General features: G+C 39.4%; 1 protein-coding gene across 4 annotated transcripts in view; it reads right to left on the minus strand.

Annotated features, from left to right (window-relative positions):
* Positions 1-1,660: 1,660 nt before the first annotated feature.
* Positions 1,661-22,160, minus strand: part of sh2b3 (SH2B adaptor protein 3) — a 53,373-nt gene continuing 32,873 nt past the window's right edge. For all 4 annotated transcript variants that reach the window (XM_051422602.1, XM_051422601.1, XM_051422603.1 and 1 more), the window contains exons 3-8: positions 12,889-12,990; positions 11,760-11,848; positions 7,420-7,511; positions 6,708-6,922; positions 6,174-6,351; positions 1,661-5,598 (exon numbers count right to left, since the gene is read on the minus strand). In XM_051422602.1, coding sequence (XP_051278562.1) covers positions 5,258-5,598; positions 6,174-6,351; positions 6,708-6,922; positions 7,420-7,511; positions 11,760-11,848; positions 12,889-12,990 — 1,017 coding nt within the window. In that variant the 3' untranslated portion in view covers positions 1,661-5,257. The remainder of the gene's footprint in view (positions 5,599-6,173; positions 6,352-6,707; positions 6,923-7,419; positions 7,512-11,759; positions 11,849-12,888; positions 12,991-22,160) is intronic.

Consider the following 22,160-nt stretch of genomic DNA (forward strand, 5'->3'; position numbering starts at 1 on the left):
CAGTGAGTCCCACCACATACACACTCCTGCTACTGTAAATACTCATGAGTGCACCATTGTTATTTCACTCACGTCTCAAAATATGTATTTAAACTTTATTCAAAAAGTCTCAAGATCTTTTATAAGACAACAAATGAGGATAAATTACATGTTTAGATCACAACACATTGAAACATACGTTGTTTTACAGTAGAAAGGTGCAGAATACAACACACTGATGATCACTCCTGATTGCTAAACTTCCCAGCTGTCAGAAATCTGTGACTTGTTTTTAAAGTAACGATCTCTACGTTCTCTGTTTTGTTCTTTGGCCGCACATTCGGCCTCTAGTGGTAACCGCAGGGGTGTTTTTGGACTTCATTTCCCAGAGATCCAAACGGTGTCGTCTGTATGGATCTTTTATTTTTATGTTTCATTGTTTGTAGTCCTCTATCTTTTTGTTTGTTTGGCTATAGTACCTGTTTACTCGCAATCCTAGCAGAGACTGCAAAAGACAGTACCTTGCTTCACGCCAAAATGAGTTGAGTCACCATTGTGTTACCTCATGTGGTATTAGTGACTCATCTGCCACTATTTTAATAATTGATTCGTCATTATGTGATTTATCAACTAGAAATCCTGACATTTGTTTATTCTGGTTTTTCCACACTGAAAGCATTTGTGTCTTTTGTCATATATGGTAATACACTGTCAATCTGATTGTTACGGGCTCGTCTAACAAGACAAGTATTTTGAAACTTTGGGCTGTCTGAAACTGACATTTTTACTATTTTCTGAGATTGACCAGACCAAATGAGTAACTGGGAGAATAATCAGCAGATTATTATGTGTAATGGGCTTGAAATCCCGGGACTTTATACTAATACTGGTAAGAATACAGTGTTTTTAAGTGTATTGCTGCTATGCTACAAAAAAAGATTAGTATGACAACATGAAATGTTTGTTGTAACGAGATGACAACATATTTCCACTTTATTACGACATACAATTATCACGTTATAACAAGTAACATTTTATATTATAACAATATATTTATAACATTGTTACAATGTGTTATAATGTGAAACGTTTAGTTACAACATGAAACCTTTCACAAGATAAATAATATATTGTTATAACATGAAAATGTTTTTAATATAGTTTATTATAGTTTCTAATATAGGTTTGTATGTTGTAATAATGCACAAATATGTTATAACATAAAATCCATTTTTATAACATGAAAAACTGCTTGTCATAACAATAATCTTTTCATGTTATAATGCTGTGGCAGCAATATGTTTCCATAAGTCTACGTTTCCAGTCTATGCGACGCTAAGCTAATGGGCTGCTAGCTGTAGCTAGCTTCATATTTTAGTTGAGTGGTAGCTCTCTGCAAGAAAGTGAATCTCCCCAAATATTGAACTATTCATTTAATGTGTAATGTCAATCAATCTGAGAATATATTGTAATCTTATTTTGACTTTTGATGGTGGAGATCGACAAAACAGTAAGCACCATTTATCTGCAACCTCTCTAAACTCCATCCATCACATGAATATCTTTTACTGGTTCATCACATGCTCATCTCTTACAGCATGTTCCAGAAAAACAGGATGACACAGAGACGTCAAGAGTACACACACACACACACACACACAAAAATCAGAAACTGATCAAGTTCTTTTTTTTGGTTAGGTTTATTTTACAAAAAGTCAAATATACAGTTGATATATATTTAATATAATTTAGATGCTTATTACTCAAAGGGATGCAAACACAATGACAGATTCTTAAAAGCTTTTGAGGGGATGTTTGGTTGAACTGGAATGTTTACAGTGCTAAGTTAACAAACAGAATGAACAGTATTGAGAACATAATACATTCAGCAACTGGACATTTTAAAATAAACACAGACTAAAGGTGTTGCTGGAGTGGATGTTGAGGATTGAAGACACCTGAGGTACATGGGGATGTTCTAAAGCTCTCGATTCTTGCGGACAAATTCGAGTGAACCATGAAACAAAAATAAGAAGCCATGAAGCGACAGGAAAAAGTGGTAGCCCTGGTTTTAAATATAGCATTTATTCTGGGAAATTTTGCATTTGTTAAATACTTTTTTCCTTCAGTCTATGAGCAGGTGCAAACACTGAATTCTCACTCACTTAATCTATCCATCCAGAAGCCTCTGATCGCCCCCTACATACATAAAAAAAAAAGGTGTGAAGCACTGAGCATCTCTCAGATATTGCACTACACAAGTTCTGCACCACATCACACCCTGAGCTTTCGAGAAAAAAAAGGGGAAAAGCAACAGCAGCTTTCTGGCAAAGGCACAGTCATTCTCCCTAACACAAAAAAATAAACAATAAGTCAGCAAAGAGAGGGGACTGATAGTCAAAATAGTTATTGTTACCGTTGCTTTTCTTTAGCAGGAATGAAACACAGAGGTGGCGAGTGATTTGTTTAGACTCGGGCACATAAAAGGGCAGGAAGACCAACCGTACTTTTGCCAAAAACATCCTTGTTTTTGTTCCCCTTTTAAATACTTGAAAGATGTCAGTCTTGATCATGATGATACATTAACTACACAACCATTGTAAAAAATGCTCCTTTGGTAAACAAAGCTGACTTATTGCGTAACGAGAGGAGTAATCACAGCGGACTTACTCTGGTCATGTTTATGAGGAAATGAAGCTGCGTTTATGCGTTTCTCTTAAAAATCAACAGGAAACTACAACGATAAAGAGGGCAGACAGACAGACAGACAGACAGACAGACAGAATTGGGTCTAAACCATACGTTAAGCAGACTTTTACTGAAGGAAAATCTTAATCAACTGCTAAAGTTAGTGTTAAAGCAAGGTTAGAAGACAAAACAGACAAAGTCCTAGCACATAATTTCCCAAAGGCATCCCGCAGCTAATGGAAGTGAAGCTTCAGTTATTGAAACAAAATTACAGAAAACTGGACATTTCAGCTTTGGTGTGTCAAAACTACTGCTTTTAGGTGAACTATCTATTTAGGAGCTATTCTGTAAGGAGAGACGAGTTTCACGATTCAGAACGTGACTGAAAATGAATCTGGTTTGGCCACCGGCTGATCTGAAGACAGAAACACCATGAAGTTTGGATCGTTGTGGGTTAGAAATGAGCTCTTTAAGATGCTTTTGAGGAAACGTACTGGTGGTGGATGAGATAAAATAAACTGGTTATTGGATAAAAATGCTTGCTTTGGTCAAGGCTTACTTTTTTGGATGTATTCCTAAATAAAGATGTAGTACGTCAGCTCTTGACAATGAAGCTGAGACGCCAAACCTTTCTCACAGAGACTCTCATTTAAAACGCGGAAGTTCTATTAAAAATGATGTATAGTGTAAAAATACATTATTTTCACAGTCCCTCCTCGGTTCTTCAATTGGCTGCTGTGGTGAACAGAAAATACTACGAAACATATTTAATGCTATGAGTGTGAAACGTCGAAGAAATGATGCTGTTCCCAGAGTGATGATAAAACTGTAAAAAAATAAATGTTAATATCTACAGAGGCACTTCAGTCTTTCAGGAGTTACATCATATCACCGTCTACCTTTAAAAGCCCTTCACGGGTTTATTGTTAGATTATCAAACCACGACAAAACTAACTTGAAAAAAGGTGTCAAATGTTTTAAAGTTGGATTGAAGTTTCCAGCTCTCTGACCCTCACTGTTGTCAAATATGTGACTGCTTGGATTCAATGACTACTTTGTTTTGGTCTGAACGTGCATTGTTTTCTCCTCTTACACTCTTTGGAGTCAAGTCTTTTGTATGTTTTCTACGGGCACCTATTTCTACTTTATGTGTACAAAATTCACCAAGTCTCATTTTGGTGACAGAATATTTTTTTTATGCCAATACACCAATAAAAAATGGAGTGGCATTATTATAGTATAATTAATGTCACACCTGTAAATAAATAAATATATATATAAAACAGGGCAGAAGTGCACTTTTTTAGAAATTAATTTAGTGGCACAAAATACTTTTTGTGACTTGAAACATGTATCCGGGAAACGTGACTTTGTATTGTTTGTTGCACGCATTGCTGAGGGTTGCAGGACGACAAATATATATAAATTATATTATTGTATTTTGCACTTTCTTGGTTTTTATAGTAGAAATGACTTCTGTGCTCAAATCGGCACATTCATGCTGATGGACTAAACTTTCAATCATCTCACATACACCGTGACAAAAACACACACACACACACACACACACACACACACACACACACACACACACACACACACACACACACACACACACACACACACACACACACACACCACAAACAGCGACAAGTTCCCACTACTGTTGGTAAAAACAGTGCTGATGAAGAAAGCTGATCTGGAATAATTTCTTTGGCTCTCTGTATTTGCTTCAGCAAAGGTTTTGAAGGAGGGTGGAAGCAGACCGGTTACAGCTTCCCAACTGACTTTAACCACTTTTTCCCCTTTTTAATTAAATTTTTGTAATTTTTCTACAAAAGAATCTGTGTATATAAAAAATACACATTGTTTCCAAAGTGCACTGAAAGCATTGTGCACTCAAATATATAATAATGCACAAGGAATATCTAATAGAGTGTACAGACACTCTGAAATAGAGTGCTTTTTCGTTTGTGTATAAAAAGGTGGGAGTGTGCTCCACACAAAGTCTTGTGTGTGAAGATTAAATGTCTTTTAAATATTTTTAAGGAGCACTTGAATTAAACTATTTCACAGGCAGTGCCTTCCCATCGGATCAGGTTAGGTGCCAAAGAAGTTAAATCAAGCGCACCTCAATGAATTCACAATAATAGAAACATTGAAAGATATTTTTTGCTTGGGCTCGAGGACAGCTATACATCTGGCTCTCCCTCTCTCACACAGAACCTCAACATCAATAAAACGAGAATAATCATCACGGTCAACACTGTTATAAAACTCCCAAAAATACATTCACTGTGGACACTCAGGGTGGAGGTTGTGAGGGTCTGATGCTGGTAAACACACTCCCAGCGCAGACATAGTGAGTGTGTGTGTGTATGTTTAGATATACACACTGCTGCACGTCAATTGTTCGCTCAAGTTCATGAGTCTGCTATAATCCTAATAGCATCATGCGCTCTGAGAGTCTCACACACCCACATGAAGCTGGGTGGGGGGGCTAGCGGTAACAAAATGTGTCTTATGATGTGTGCACGATCATGTGTGACTACTATCTGTCAGAAGTGATGGAGTTGTCTGACTAAACGGGTCAGAGCAACATGTACTGGTTGTCTATCGCCCGCTTGCGACCTCGCTCAGGCTCCAGCTCGTAGTCTGAGTCCCGCTGAGGGATGTGGGGGCGGTGCAGGGGTCTCCTCCCTACCGATTCACTCCGACCCAGAGGAGTGGGGGTTGACGAAGGAGGGTCTGGGACAGGGTTGGTGCGAGTGAATGGGGGGTTCCCCGGCTGGGAAACAGAGCTGGGACTGGCGCTGGTGCTGGTGGTGGAGCAGGAGGAAGGGGGATGACTGGAGCTGCGAGCCAAGCTGTAGTGAGCCAAGCTGGGCTCGGAGCTCCACCGATGGCGGGAGAAAGGGACAAGAAGAGCGCCTGAGAAAAAAAAAAAAAAAGAGGAGATGAGAATTTTCGAGAAAAAACTACAACTTCCTCTGAATTTCTGCTGCACACCTGCTCACCATTACACAACAACACAGGAGTGTCATTTAAGGATAATTCTCTCATTTCTGAAATATTAACACCGCACCCACTGAGTTAATCTAATCTAAATGTGACCTACAGCAGTTGTCCTAGTTGTGTACACAGTTCTTCTTTTGTGATCCTTCATGATACGTTTTAGATGTCCATGAAAGAAATACAATACAAATAATAATTTCTCAGATTTATCCTGTGACCCGGCGGAGGGGTCTCAACCCTCGTTGGTTACCAATGGTTTGGATAATCTGGCTAAACTGTCATCTTATTTACAGCCTGTCTGACTGTGTCACACTGTTGGCGTTACTTCATTGAGTGCAATGTTACCACAACCAATAAAATAGATGGTGAAAACAAAAAAACAGACCAAAGTTGTAATAAACATGTTTATGTAAAAGTCAAATTCAGCCATTGCTACAAACACTAAATCAATATGTTTTCTGTTTCACAAAGACGCATGACATGAGTCTCACCCTGTGATGGAGGGCTGGAGCTCGCCACTACGAAGCTGGACAGTGTGACGGCACCGGCGGCTCCGCACTCCAGTGGGATGGGGAAGAGGCGGAAGTGACTGAGCATGTCCATAACAGAGGGGAAGCGCAGGTGCTGTACCCTGCACTGACCCCATTCTGTTAGAGAGAGGCGCAGGTGCTGCAGAGACAGACAGATGGAGACGTAAGCAAAGAAACATTTTAAAAGTGAGTCTGACCAGGAGCGGAATTGAGACCACTCTATTTCTTTACCCCGGTGGTCAGTGTTCACTCTTGTGGATGGTCTTTCCCATTAGCTGAATGTTTGCATAACTCTTCATTTAAGTGTTTTCCACTGTTGTCAGGAAATGTGGTCAGCACCAGTTTGATGTATGCACGCGAAAAGAAGAACGATGTGGATTGGAGGAGAAGTGTTCATTCATATTACTAAATTATTCGGTGAACCACTCCCGGATGTGAACTAAAACACCGGTGTAAACAAACAAGTTTTCCTATATCAGACATTGTGAGACGTACCTTTGCTTTTCCCTGGTAGTTGAAAGTGAGGACGTAGTCTCCTCTGCGGGTCTCGCTCTGTCGGACCAGAAACACTCCGTGTCCCTCCGGTCCTGAGCTCTGAACCAGGTATGCTGCCTTGACGCGGGAGATGGGGCCGTGGAACCAGGGGTAGGAGATCAGGAATTGATCAGCCTTCTGGACTACCTGCTCCGGCAGGGCAAAGGTGACGGGGCCTGGAGAGATGAGAGAAACAAAATGGTTTAATTCTTCAAAAGTGACATGCTCACAATTAATTATCCCAAAACTCTACTGGCCTCCTTTAGATCTGGTGAACACAGAAACATTTAGCAGCTAATGAGTCAGATTTTTCTCCCAGGAGTTGGTGGAGACTAAAACAGAGCTAAAAGGAGAGTGAGTACTGGATTAAAATTCATCAGGTGGACACAAATATGACTTCAAATAAATCGTTGCTCCATATCTGATGGATGTATAACTAAGCAACTGTTTATCATATTATCACCATTTATGCATTTATTTAAAGCAGAGAGGCTGTTTGAGAAGACTTGATCCCAGACCAGAAGGCACATGGGGACACATTATCTCTGGACACTAGGAAGTCAACATTTTGTCCCAGAACTGTAAACCAAACCTTTTTAAATACGTAAATACACGCATCTACACCCTGATTGTTGAAGTATTTTGCACAGAAGCCCCTCGTCTCATCACTCACTTTGACTTCCTAACTCTGAGCTCCCTCTGTGATTGGTTGGGGCCGAGCTGTCAGTTGGGGGTGGGAGCGGCTCCAGATCCACACTGCCAGACCTGAAGGACAAGAACAGATTCAGATTACACAAACTCTACAACACACGTATGTTAATCTGACTGTGGAGCACCTGAAGCAGAAAATGGTGTTTTCATTTGTGTTTTATCATCTGTCCTATAAGAAAACTTCATCTCAAGATCAGAATCTTCTTTCTGTCTTGTGGTGAAAAGATATTTAAGTTCCATATATATATTCCAGTTTCCATTTAGTAACTGTGATTACTCCAGTGTCTGGAGCACAAGCAACAGAGATGGTAAGAATGAAAGAGAGGGCTGTATGTGTGTGTGTGTGTGTGTGTGTGTGTGTGTGTGTGTGTGTTGGTGGGGTGATTCTAGTGAACGTGGAGGAAACAGCAGGCTGAAGGAACACAAAGACACCGAGCACAGACAGGAAGTGAGTCCAGTTCACCAGTTCAGATCTGAGCTAAGACTGTTCTTCTCTTTCACTGCTCACACATAGCCAAAAAAACAAACGTAGACACACACACACACACACACACACACACACACACACACACACTCACACACTCACACACTCACACACTCACACAAAAACAAAAGACATACAGACTGACACATACAGTGTGTGTGTACATACGCAGATGAGAACGGGAAGGTTAAAGAGGGAAGCTGAACCAAATCCTGCTAAAATGCTGACTTGAGTTTGCAGCACTCTGAATAACAGGAAGACAAGTCTCCTTTCTCCTCACTGTGTGTGTGTGTGTTTTCTTCTATCTTCGTGAGAATCATTTCATGTTTTACTCTAGCAAAGAGCAAAGTGAGGAGATTTTGCAAAGCGAGTACTTTTCAGTCAGTCAGCAATGCTTCAACGATTAGAGCTAAGGGCTTAGTATGCTTGAAACAAACTACACCTACCACATCTGACCACATCTAAAGGGAAAAGTGTTTATACTCGTTCCAAATGTCCCCACTCGAGGGCAAAGTGAAAAGCCTGCCATCACAGCATCTTCCTGGCTGGATCACACTGCCTCCTGATCGCTCTCTCGCAGGTTTTTGTAGTCTCGACATGATACGAATCATACAGACGGGATAATGGTACAATAGTAAGCAAGCATGCACAACATTTAGTATTTACTTAATGTTACTATTTAGTATTGTGCTGGGCCATGTTACAATGTCTCTCAATGAGCATTCATGCTGTTATATCAAGTTTTAAACACGAAAAGTAGGGCTGCACAATTAATCTAAATATGATTGAAATAGCAATAAGTGAAATAAGGTCATAAATGTGACAAAGCAGCATTATAATGAAGTACTGTAGTGCTGCAGAGACTACCTGGTGTACAAATCTTGTTCTCCAGATTTAAGAAAACATATAAATGATTATTCTATCCGATCGTGAATCATATCGCAACCGCAATATCTGTCAGAAATATCACAATATGATGTTTTTGCCGAACTGTGCAGCCCTAACAAGTGACGAAAGTAACTGTGAAGAATGAGAGAGTTTTGAGAGAAGTTCAAACACTTCCTACTTTCATAACTCTGCACACCTGGCAAACCGCTGTGTAAAGTGGTTATGATTGTTGGACTGTAACAAATATTGTTGAATGCTGTCCTAATGTTAGAAAGAGGTGGCAGAGGGGGTTTCAAAAGCTGTTAGTAGACCAGAAAGAGTGCTGCATTAGTGGGGTGTGTTGTTTAAGGTAGCGCTGAATAAAATTAACTATGATGACTATGATGTCAATTGTGGTATCAAAGTGCAAAGAGAGAATCAGTTTCACTTCACAAAAGTAAATATCATTATATTCCTGGGTTATCAGATGCCAAAACCCGGCTTGTAATTCACACAGACAGCTTTTTATAACTATCACAGCAGCAATTATTAATCTTTCAATGGCAGTTCTTCCTCTGAGTCGGAATTCAGTACAAATGAAGAGACCGTTTTGAAGTTCATATTTCTTCTCCTCATTCATATTCACATCAGCCAAGAAGAAAAACCTGACTTGTGCATGAACCAGAACCGGGGTTCCCAAACTTTTCTTTGGTTTGATTTTGTCTTATGGAAGCCCTTCCGATTATTCTATTTTTAGGTTAAGATAATAAAGTCTTCACAGTCAGTCAATGATTAAACTAGGACCATTCACTTGCTGTTCCAATTTCCAAAATATGTGATAAAAGTTCAAATATTCTATTCCTCCTTTTGCTGGGGACCCCCCTACAACCCACTCAAGGACCCCTGTTGGTCCCCAGACCCCTGTTTGAAAACCACTGCAATAGAGGTAGGCATATATGTATATATATACTGTATGTATATAACCTTATTACAGATGTATTGGTTTCTGCTAAATGTCGGCTGATAAGGACATTGCGGGACTGATACGCAAACTAAGTTTGACTCATTTAGAAACAGTTTCACCATTACATAGTTTGTCCACCAGAGAGCTCTGACAAGTTGATTTTTCAACTATGAAATGTCCCATTCAGTGTGTATCCTGATCACAACAGGAAAACAAATCTGTATCAAGACTGTTTGTTTATGCTATGTTAATTTTTTTTTACTACCTCTAATATATGTTGTTATCAGACTTTCCTAAATCCCCAGATATCAATATCAGGCGAATTCAATAATTGTTGGGTTACAGGGTCAACCCACTCACACACAGAGATACTGTACACTGTATACACTTACTAATATATTAACACATGCACTTTAATGAATTCCTGTGCATGTTTTAAATGTTGATAAAAATTAAGAGAAGAGAAATATAACACTTGACGAACACTTCACAAGTCTCATCTGGCATCTGAATAAACACTGAATTCAAGAGTGAACTTTGACCTCACTTCCACACTGGGTGAGTGTTCACTGTACTGTGTGTGTGTGTGTGTGTGTGTGTGTGTGTGTGTGTGTGTGTGTGTGTGTGTGTGTGTGTGTGTGTGTGTGTGTGTGTGTGTGCACGTGTCTGAGTGAATAAGAGCATTCCAGACATCTGCAGAAATGAGAAAGGTCCTGAGATTCTCCCGAGTCTCAGACCTCCCCCACACTTCCTTTCACAAAGCAACACACACTTGCACAAACACACACACAGATATGTATGCTCTGAAACATAAGGTCAAACTTATTAAATCTTTTTTGGGCGTAATCTTTATGTCTGCTGCTAAAGATACGGTACTGTTTGTCAAACGAAAGACAGAAAAGAAGGATTCCTGTATTTTATATTACAGTAATGAGTATTACTAGGAATTTTATCTATAATTTCTTCTCCTCAGTAGTGTGTCCTTAGAGTAGAGTCAGTTTCATGGCTAAGTTAAGTACTCCAGCCTGTAATAGTGATGTTTAATTAATTTTGTTGATTTTTTTTTTATCATAATATTACTATTATGTAGTATTTGGTAGTCTAATCTGGAGAAAAACAGCATGATGAAACCAGCACAGTCATCGCCTTATTATAAATTATGATGATTAAGTATTTCTGTTAATTATTTGGATTTATTGAAGGTGGGCAGAAGAGGAAAATAAGGAATGGGGATGTTGTGATCACAGCATAAAGCAGGCACTCCCACGGCAACACTACCACGACTCCCACACAACTCTCTTTACGTTTACACAACTTTAAGTTTAGCCAAAAAAAAAAAAAAAATCAAATTTTAAAAACTACATTTATTGCAGAGGCCGTAACAGAATGCTCTCCACAGCAGATGTGTTACCTCAAAGGTTTAGTGTAAATATTAAGTTGACTGATGAGTTTGATGAATGATTATTTCCAGGAATACTCCAAATATACCGAGGCTCAAACCTGCTTCAGTCCTTAGAGCCCTCAAGCAGGTATGTTTGCATTTGCAAACACATACCTAAGCAAAAGTAAACATCCAGCACGCCCACAGACACTAAAAACAGCCAAAGTCCAAGTGTTAAATATTTCCACTCAGAATCTCAAGGAAAAAAAGCAGCGTTGGGGAGACAGCTCTGGATGCAGGCTCTTGTTACACACTGTGTGTGGGTGTGTGTCTGGGACCCAGCTGGCTTGGACAGGTTGAGCTAAATTATTGATTTCATGAATAGGTTTTGAGTCAGACTCAGATTCACATGTACGATGCTGAAAAAACTCTCAATTTATAGTTTGAATATGAGTTGCAACTTCAGTCTTCAGTTCGGTTTGTGCTCACAAAAAACTAAAACTCTCAAAAGTAGAATGAGTTTGAGCGAATATAAGTCTGAAAACAGACTGGGTTCAAATATTCAGGTTTCAGGTTGTATAAAGTATGTGTCTTTGTGTTTCTCACCTGTTGTTGATACATTCTTTTAGCTCTGTGGTCCAGGAGCTGACCTGCTGGTCGTTGTCCGTCTCAAATATCAGACTACCTCGATTAACCTGCAGAGACAAAGATGCTTTCAAATCTACCATCCACATTACATAAACGCCGGACGGTACTACTATGCACCAATGCCAGAAATAGATGGTAGACACTGTTAAAAGAAGAACTGACAGCATACCTAGGACTCAATACTGCCATTTGGGCAGCAGCTCAACTTTTTTGTGAGTAGCTTATTCTAATGTTCAGAAACAGGTGTAACAGGTAAATAAAGCTTTTGAGTCAACTTTATTTAATATTTGGTAGGAGCTTCGGGGAGCTCACAGTGCAACAGGATGGACTAGACAACATACACACCATTATGTAAATAGACATAGAATAAATACACAATATAGTTTTAAGAATTACACAGAAAAACAACATGTACCTTAAAGTACCATGGGGTTAGAATCAAATAGCCTCATATTTTAAACTTTTTTTGAGCCAGTCAAGATTTAAAATAAGGTTGTCTGCTAAGAGGGAATTCCCTCAAAGAGGAGATATGCTAACAATATTTAGAGCCAAACTGTAAAGAGAGACAGGAGGGAGAATTGGTTTTAATTTAACTATTTTCTCTAATGCTATCAGATACTCACTGCTGTGACTTTGTTCACAATAAAGAAACAAACTACAAAGGTTTTAATTAACTTGGATTCAAGTCTGTTACCCTGGATTTCAAAGCCCAAAAATATATATACATCCTTAAAAAGTTTTCAAACCACTTCCGCAGTGCAACAAAGAAGCAGTGTTTTTTAATATATATTTTGGTGAAACGAGGGTCGATGGAGCAGCCATCTTTCAACACTTCAGTTGTTGGATGTTTGATACTCGAGACAAAGTTTGGGTGGAATATCCTTTAGGTTTAAACCAAAGAGGTCTAAATGAAGGCTGTGTGGTGAGTTTTGTTATGAAATGATATGACACAATGATTGTCCCGTTTCCTCTTCATGTTGGATTGAGGGTTGGAGATCTAAGCAATGTGGATGTAAATAACACAGCGGCTAGAGTCTGGAAACTGTAGAGTTCTTACTTCCATTGAGCTGAAAATATCTGTACATACCTTTAAAACAAATGTGTTTAAGTTGTCAGGCATCTCCAGTCGGTTGCAACGACGGACTTCTTGGATATCTGAGCAGTGAGTCGTCAGCTTGGGACTGGAGGCCTGAAAAACACAATAAAGACACGATGACAGTCGGTTAGATCAGACGTTACCATCATGAGACAGGAGACACAAAAAGGTACAGAAACAGGAAGTAATAGTGTGCTGTGTCCTGCAAGAGCGTTAACTTTCCTGATCAGGATTATGCTCTCCATCTCTCTGGTTTGTAGAGATAATAATGAGGTGGCTGACCATTGCCAAATTCCCTAAACTACACATTGAACAACATGCTTACAGGCTAGTTGCTGGTAGTCTGAGAGGAAACTCGAGAGTTTGGGGCTTTTAAAGAACTTATTCTGAAAATAGGACGTTGTGAATATTAGATTCTATTTCTGCTAGTAGATCCTCCTAAATGTTACACACTGGACCTTTACCACACTACACCACAGACATACATGTGTGCAACACATTTTACTATTCACTATGTCGTTACATGTAACAAATGGGAACCAGATGGTCCACACAAAGCAGTGTCAGTTTCTGTCAGAGGGAGACACATTTGTGTCTGTACTGTTATGTTTATTTGAGTGTATGTGTGTGTCCACAGTTTGTCCAGTTAAATTGAACTTTATTTTGTCCATTGGTTCAATTAAACTGGGCAGGTGTGAACACAGTAATCGTACTCGAGTGTGGACCTAAACAATCGCACTAAGACCCTTTAGAGTCTCAAACGAACTCTGGAGTGGTTTGTTTGTTGTGAGAACGTGATCCTCGATCTGACCCAACTACCAGGTGTACTCCACAAGTTTGAGCTAAACAACTCCTCTAACCAGGTGTGCTTTGCATTCTGGGATGTGGGAGAGCACCAAACTGTACCAAGGCAAGGTTTTGCATTGCAGTGTTTTATCACTTTCTTAGGAACAAGACTATGTCAAAACCTTATATATGGTGTGTGTAATGTTAATTCCTGGATAATAAATGTTCATCTGCAAATTTCTGTAGTAGTCCTAGTAATATTTGTTCTGAAGCCGTATGGAAGCAGATCACATGAAATGGTTAAGCTACATTTGAGTCAAAAAATGTTACAGGCTAAATTCAGTTGCAAGAACAATAGTTTGTCACTCCTATCTTAAGGATTTAAAAGAGAACTTACTATAACTATTCTAATCTATTAACTTATCTATTTACTCGCCCCTGCTCTTTTACTTGTTTCTATCTTTTGGCACACTGTTATTTGGGGTGCTTCAACTGTAAAACTCTAACACTGAACCAGACCAGTGGTGGGACTTCATCACTCATTCACAAGTCAGTAAGTCACAGATTGCGCCGGTAGGGCTTGGCCCGTTTGCTGCGGTCCAGCCAAAAAAAACGAGACGGAACAGGGAGGTGGTCAACAAACAGGAAACATCAAAATGCTAAAAGTTTACTAACTAATTAACTGTTTCGGAAAAAAGCATACTATAGGTGTGAAAACGCCCACACAAAAATGTGTGCAGTATGTGCATATGTGTTGTCCCTATATGTGTATACATGTGTGAATGTGAAAACTCTGTGCTGCTGAAACTGAAGCCTCACTTAGTGAAAGAAAATGCAGGGAATTGTAGGAAGAAGAGCATAATGGGAGCTCTGATGGCAGAGCTCCAAGGCCGACTCCACCAGGACAAACTGTGTATTTGAAGAATGTTAAATGAGATATAAGAGGGGCTTCCTGGTGGCTCTTTTACCTGAGGCACACTGCATAAACTCCTTAAACTGCGGCTTTGAGTCTGTCGACTGCCAACAAGAGGACTTCAGTCACCCGGATTTTTATGTATTAATAAAACATATGAGATCCTTTCTACAGGTGTAAGGCCGCTTTTTAAAGTCCTGTCCCTTTTAGGTTAACATGAAACCCACTAATAAAGCGATGCAGAGCCTTCAAGCCCTCAGATACACACAGGCACTAACAAAGCCACAGGCATAAACACACACACACACACACACACACACACACACACACACACACACACACACACACACACACACACACGGATGGATGACTCAGTCAGCCATGTGTACAAGCCTGTGGCATCCTGGGTCATAAGTCACCTCTGAAATGAAGCCTTGGTGACAGCTGATAGAAACACGAGAGAGTCAGGAAGTCTTCTTGAGAAAAAGTGTGTGCATCATATGTTAGCTGTATGTGTGTATGTGGATCCTGCATGCTGTATATAAACATATGTTTATATAATCTACAACTTTACTGATTCAGTATTTATTCCTTTGCACTATTTGTATTTGTTTACAATCTACATAACATTTGACTTGTATACAGACATTGTATGTTGTTGGTCATTCTTGCTTTTTCTATATATATATATATATATATATTTAAATATACACTTAACTTGTTTGTACATTTAGGTAAAGGTCCAGTGTATAACATTTAGGAGGAAATAGAATATAATGATCACAGGTATGTTTTCATCACTGTATAATCACCTGAATATAGGAATCGTTATGTTTTTGTTACCTTAGAATGAGTATTTTATATCTACAGACACCGTGGAGTCCACCATGTTGAACCGCCATGTTTCTACAGTAGCCCAGTATGGACAAATAAAGCACTGGCTATAGATATGGCCTTTCTTGTGTTTTGTTGCTACCATAGCTTCTCCTTCGCACTTGCAAGGGGAGGGTGAAGCGATGCAGTTGCGATCTGCAACTGCACCATTAGATGGCACTGAATCCTACACACTGGATCTTTAAAGGGTTGGGTTAAATCAGCGGTTTTGTACGGGGTCTCTTCTGTTCTTTTGTCAGTTTTGCTGCTGCTGTAGTTTCTCCTACACGTTTCACAGGCTGTTCTCATTCCCAGGTTGTCGAATACAGACGCAAGCAGTGTTCATTTGGTTGCAATCTGCAACTTAACTGCTAGATGCCACTACATCTTACACACTGGTACTTGTTTTACTTCTTTTTTCAGCTTGCTGTCCTCATTTTTATTTTTTCTATCTTCCTGTAAATTGTTCTATGTAGAAATATTATTAAAACCAGAGTTAAATTCCTTGTATGTGTACACATACTTGGCTAATAAAGCTGATTCTGACTTATTATTGCAGCTCTACTTAAGTATTCACAATCACATTGAGCAAAGTTTAAATTATGTTTGTTCAACAAGATACCAAAAGAAAATCCAATAATAAAGTATGTTCTTGAGAATCTACTGTAAGATCTTAAACTGTGACAGATTGATTATAAACCACAATATCTTTACTTCATCATAATAATTAGAGGGAAAGATGATAAAATATTATCACCCAGCCCAGGAAAATGAATACCTCTAATCTACCAGTTATTATTGTGAATCTCACTAAACTTTCTCCCAAACAAACACAGCACACAGTGGAAGCTAACAAGCTACAGTTGAATCAACATCAAACGCTATGGGACAAACATATGCAAGAGAGCAGAAAAAAAGTGGCGTGGGGGGTGGGGGTGGGGGGGTGAGTAGCATGAGAGAGCAGAAGCAGCAAAAGGAAACAGACGAGACAGTGAAAGACACGGCGTTGGGTGGGAGAGAGGGAGGGATGAGGAGCAGAAGAAAGAGCAGGGAGGACGGATTCCAGCGCTTTGTGCACCGGATGAGTTTGAGTCTATGTGACAGTGTGTGAGCCTGAGGAATGTCTGTCTTAATCCTACACACATGCATCAAAAGAATAGATTAGCCCCCCACTCGACCAATTTCCTCAGCTTGCAAGGGATGTGAATGAACCCTGTAACTCGTAACGAGCTTTGTTTTAACCACAGAGTCTAATATTATCAATAAAAAGCACTGTGACGCAGAGATGAGAGGGATGTGACTCATTTAGAGAGATCTAAGTCAGTGAATGAGGAACTGACTAAACATAGCCAAATTGCTGTGACAGCTGAATTTTAGTTCAGGATGTTCAGAGAAACGTGTTCCTTCAGATTCAGGTTAAAACTTTCAGGTTTTCTTATAACTGTCCTGCGTAGAAAGATAGAGTAAGAAAGATGCAATCAATGTATTCTCAGAGAAAGGGTGTTTACACCAGAAACAAGAGGCACACACTGAGAGGAAAACATTACCCAGAACTAGGGTTGCGTGACACATCATGGCCTCCATATCATCAGCCCATTAATGAGAAAATGTAATTACTTTCACTGTTTGAATGATGTTTGAGCTAATATTACATCAGATAATGTGGAGTCTTTAACAATAGCTGTAGACCAGCTATGCCACCTCTAACCTGGCTGTGAACGGGGATCAGTTCTCCTGGGGTTACTGGTGTAATTTATGGTTGTGTGTGTTTAGTCTTTTTCTGGTGTTACTAGCAAGAAAATACAGCCCTGAAATTCAATATTGGGGTATTTCTCTATTCGCACAAACATTTGTGCTTCTATTACAATTTAAATGAATAAATATACAACTATAGCTGAAACAATTAGTCAATTAATCAATTGGTTGATAGACAGAAATTAATTGATTAATCGTTTGTCATTAAAATACCAAACTTCTCTTGTTTCATCTTCACAGTTAACTGAATATCTTTGGTTTCTAGGTGGATAAAACAAGACTGGAAGATGTCATCTTGGACTTTAGGAAATTGTAACAGGCTTTTTTTTGTGTGTTTTATGACATTTTATAGACGATTAATTGAGGAAAAGAAATTGGCAATTGTTAAGGAAAATAATTATTGTAGAGTTGTATGTAGAGTTGCAGCTCTACATACAACAGATTTGAAATCTAAAAGATTTGACAACTCATAACTTTAAGCGCAAACCAGTTCAATTCTATTTGGACATTATGATTAAATAATATGTAAGCATCAATTTCAGAAAACACAAGAACAAAGACACAAAGGTAAAGGATGCAAGTCAAAGCTTAACCATCAACACCATAACTATTACACAGGATGTGCGACAGCTTATGTGATCTGGTACTGTGTGTGCGTGTGTGTGTCGATGAGCATATGAGCTACGAGTGACTCATTGAGAGGAATTTATTGTGAGAATGTGAATGAGCTTCTGACTAAGAGCATCTTTGAGGAACCATATGTGTCTGTGGAGGGAAAAAAAGAAGAAAAAACAGGCAGCAGATGTCTGACTGGTTGAGCAACAACATAACAGGCCTTATTTCTGTGAATCAACTTCATCAGGGGAGCAAGTTCAAGCTTACAGCACATTTCCTATTACTGAAAACTGAAGTCTGTAATACTCCCTGGAGAACACACACACACACACACACACACACACACACACACACACACACACACACACACACACACACACACACACACACACACACACACACACACACACACACACACACACACACACACACACACACACACACACACACTGCAGGCCTTTGCCCTTCTTCTTCCTTTAATTTCTAATCTGCCTATAACTTCTTTAAGATTATTTCCTCAAACACCACCACCAAGCAACGTGGGGGAACTGTGTATGCATTCATGAACTGTGCAAGTGTGCGCTCGTGTTTAAAAGCGTCTCAAGCTAGGGCAGGGCAAGAGGCGTGACTAAAAAGAGACGCAAAACGACCACAAAGAGATGCAGAACAATCTCAAAGAGACTTAAATGTCCACAAAAGGACGCAAAACTAGATACAAAATGTCTAGATACACATAAAACAACCATAAAAGGACGCAAAACGACCAGAGAAAGATTCAAAATGTTCAGTCTTACTCCCTTGTAGGAGGCCGGGGGGGGGGCTTTTACATGTCTGTGTTCAGGGTTGTTGTTGCCTCCAGGCCATTTGAAGTTACAAATAGCAGCTATTAAATACATTATTTCATATTAGAATATCTAAAGTTGATCACTTGGCATTAATTTATTACACCGAATAAACAATGTCACCATTAACAAAACACTTTATCATTGTGCTGCAGGTGTGTGAGGGTCTGACTTAATCCTTCCCTTCAGAGACTGCCAAAAAACGAAAATGTAACTTCCTCTACATAAAAACACACTCTACAACAAGACAGATTCAGGCATAGCCAGAGAGAGTGAGCATAATGAGTCTGTAAATATACAGTAAAATGCTTAGGGAAGCTTTTCATTAACGTCTGTAATTACTGCTCCTCTTCGTCACAAACAATGGAAGCACTGAGGTTTCTCCAACAAAGGCTACGGCATGCTCATAGCTTCAGTGTATAAATAACAATGTATCCAGAGCAATACTTTAACATTTAATGTCTCCTTCAGGGGAAATAAAACAAGGACATCATTGCAAAAATGTTGCCCTCGGTAAATTATTGATGGTTTAAAGCTGTGAGTGTAAACCTACTTTAAGAGGGATTTGCTACTCAGGAAAAAGTCAAGACGAGATTTTTATCAGTAAAAAAAACAACAAACAACAAGACAACCTTCGTTTCAGTGGCGGAAGTAGAACAGGACATCATACGCTAGAGGACAATTCCCATTATTTACTGCTGATTGAAAAGACACATCCTATCATGGAACAGCACAAAGGAGGGTGGTAAGTGAGTGGTACAATACAGCACTGTGTTTACAGCTTGTTTTATGACTGTGTGCCTGTTTACATGTAACAAATTCCGGTTTTACATACCACAGTAACAACATCTTACTAAGATGACCTATTTCCACTAGTAGCACATGATACTCAAAAACTGCAAGCTCTCATTTCCCCTTTAAATAACTTTTAGGATAGAAATCGTATTTCTATATATTGACCTTATCAGCTTGTTGAAGTGGTTCGTTGAGGCCAAATTATTTTTATTTATCTTTCATTCCCACCTGATTAACAGCATTCAGCCTACTGTGCTACTGTTAAATTAGCTAATAATCAATATGCTGAATATACCAAATATCAATGGGCTGATAACTGATAATGATCATTATTAAAACATTAAGTTGATGGTGATCTGTCTCAGTAATATTATGACCTTGCACTTCTCAATTTATACTCCTAGTTCTTTTCAGATTGAGTCAACTTTCACTACTATGTTTCAACTTCACACACAAGCATGCACACGTAGAACTGATATTGTGAATGTAAGACACAGATATGCAACCCTCAATGAAACGCCACCACTGAGAAGCTTATTCTGAATATCATCTGAAAAGTCTTGTGGCTGCACAGCATCTCTAACGTGAGGATCTGCTGCATTTATCTGTTTTATAACACTATCAACTGGATTTTAGGATAACCCTGAAAGACTATTTTTACAATGTTTTGACATTTTATAGACAAAATCAACTGATTAATCAACAGTATACAGTAACATTTAGGAGGATCTATTGGCAGAAATGGAATATAACATTCACAGGTATGTTTTCATAAGTGTATAATCACCTGAATTTAAGAATTGTTGTGTTTTTTTTACTTAAGAAAGAACCTTTTATATCTACAGAAGGAGTGGGTGGCCTTCCATGGAGGCTGCCAGTTTTCTACAGTGGCCCATAATGAACAAACCAAATACTGGCTCTAGAAATAGGACCGCTGGTGTTTATTCTCATGTCGGAATTTAATTTAATTGAATTTAATGTGATGCCTTTACTGTAATATTTTGTTTCCATATCAACCTGCTACGTAGTCACAGTCATGCATGTAGCACACACATAAACCAATGATTAGCTGCAAGCTGAAATGTGATGTCAAAATTATTGGTTCAAAAACACAGCAATCTTGGATCCAAATGGGAAGTATTGGGAAGAGAAGAGTGGACCAGGAATACCCCTTTTCCACCGAATTAGCTCTGGTTCTTGAACCGGTTCCATTCAGGGTTAATTAAAAGTTTAAGACACACTCACTCAGATGAATGAGCATTATCCCTGTCAAATAAACAAATACAAATAAAAATAACTAAAGCATATAGCAAACCAACAGAAACACAAAGACTTCACACGGGTACACGCACACGCACACACGCACACACACACACACCAGCAGCAGGCATAAACAGTTGATGAAAGTAGCTCACAAACAAACAAACAACACACACGGCAACAGATGCAACCATGTGACCTCTCACCCACACAGTCACAAACACATCTACAGTTTAAGCGCACACGCCCACACACACGGGTGACACACAGGATGTTTGGAGTCCAAAACGATCTTCCCAGGGTCCCTCTCTCAAGGCCGTTGCCGCGGCAACTGACTGACACTCAACATTCCACTACCCCTCCGAGGGTCGCCGTAGCCAACACTGTCCGGGGTGCGTGTGTGTGTGTGTGTGTGTGTGTGTGTGTGTGTGTGTGTGTGTGTGTGTGTGTGTGTGTGTGCTGCACTGAACTTAGGCTGGTCTCTGGACAGATTTTGGAAAGTGTGTGTGAACAATTATCCTACACAAACAGACGTTTTAAAGACTTACAGCACCACCCATCAGGGCCTCATCAGGCAGGGGAGGCCTTGACCGACACATCTGTCTGTGCTTCCCCTGATTTCAGGTTTATTTTCCTTGCTGCATATAAGACTAGTGACATTCTTCATTTTTCTTATTGTCAACAAACTCATGAAAAGACCCATATCAACATTAAAACTAGAACTATCGCAAAGATTTTGGCACATCAATTCTTTGTTTGTGTGTGTTTGTCAAGGTCATTTTGCAGTCAGTCAGTGACCTTTGAGTCAAGTGTCACCAATTCACAGTTCATAGGTTATGGCCAAATATTTGTTTCATGATGTCACAGTGACCTTTGACCAACAGAATCTAATCAGTTCTTCCTTGACTGCAATTGGACGCTTGTACCAAATTTTAAGGAAATTTCCTTGAGGTGTTCCTGAGATATGGCGCTCACAAGAATGGGACAGACGGGCAGATTTAAGTACATACAACCTGAAAACATAATGCCTCCAGCTATGGCTGCTGCCAGCGCGGTTGCTCAAGTATTGTGTAGTTTGTGGCTTAAATAGCTTATCATTTAGCACCACAGAGCCTCAAAGGAACGGAAACAATGTGGAAAACGCCACGTTGGCTACTCACTTGCCTGATTGGGTGAGTGGTAAAAAGAATGAAACACATGTATTTCATCCCACATATAATTAAGTTTTGTGTTGAGTTCCACTCAGGTGTTTTATGTGCAAATTGAAAATGGATAGGTGGATGGAAATGCACAAACTTTTGCACTGGGTGAACAAACTCACTGTAGTTCGAGTCCATCCCACAAACAGCCGTAGTGCAGGTGAAAATGATCTTCAAATATAACACTTACTCCAGTTTGAATAACATCTTATAAAAAAAGTAGTG

The sequence above is a fragment of the Dicentrarchus labrax genome, unplaced genomic scaffold, assembly GCF_905237075.1.
Source record: "Dicentrarchus labrax unplaced genomic scaffold, dlabrax2021, whole genome shotgun sequence".
NCBI lineage: Eukaryota > Metazoa > Chordata > Actinopteri > Moronidae > Dicentrarchus > Dicentrarchus labrax.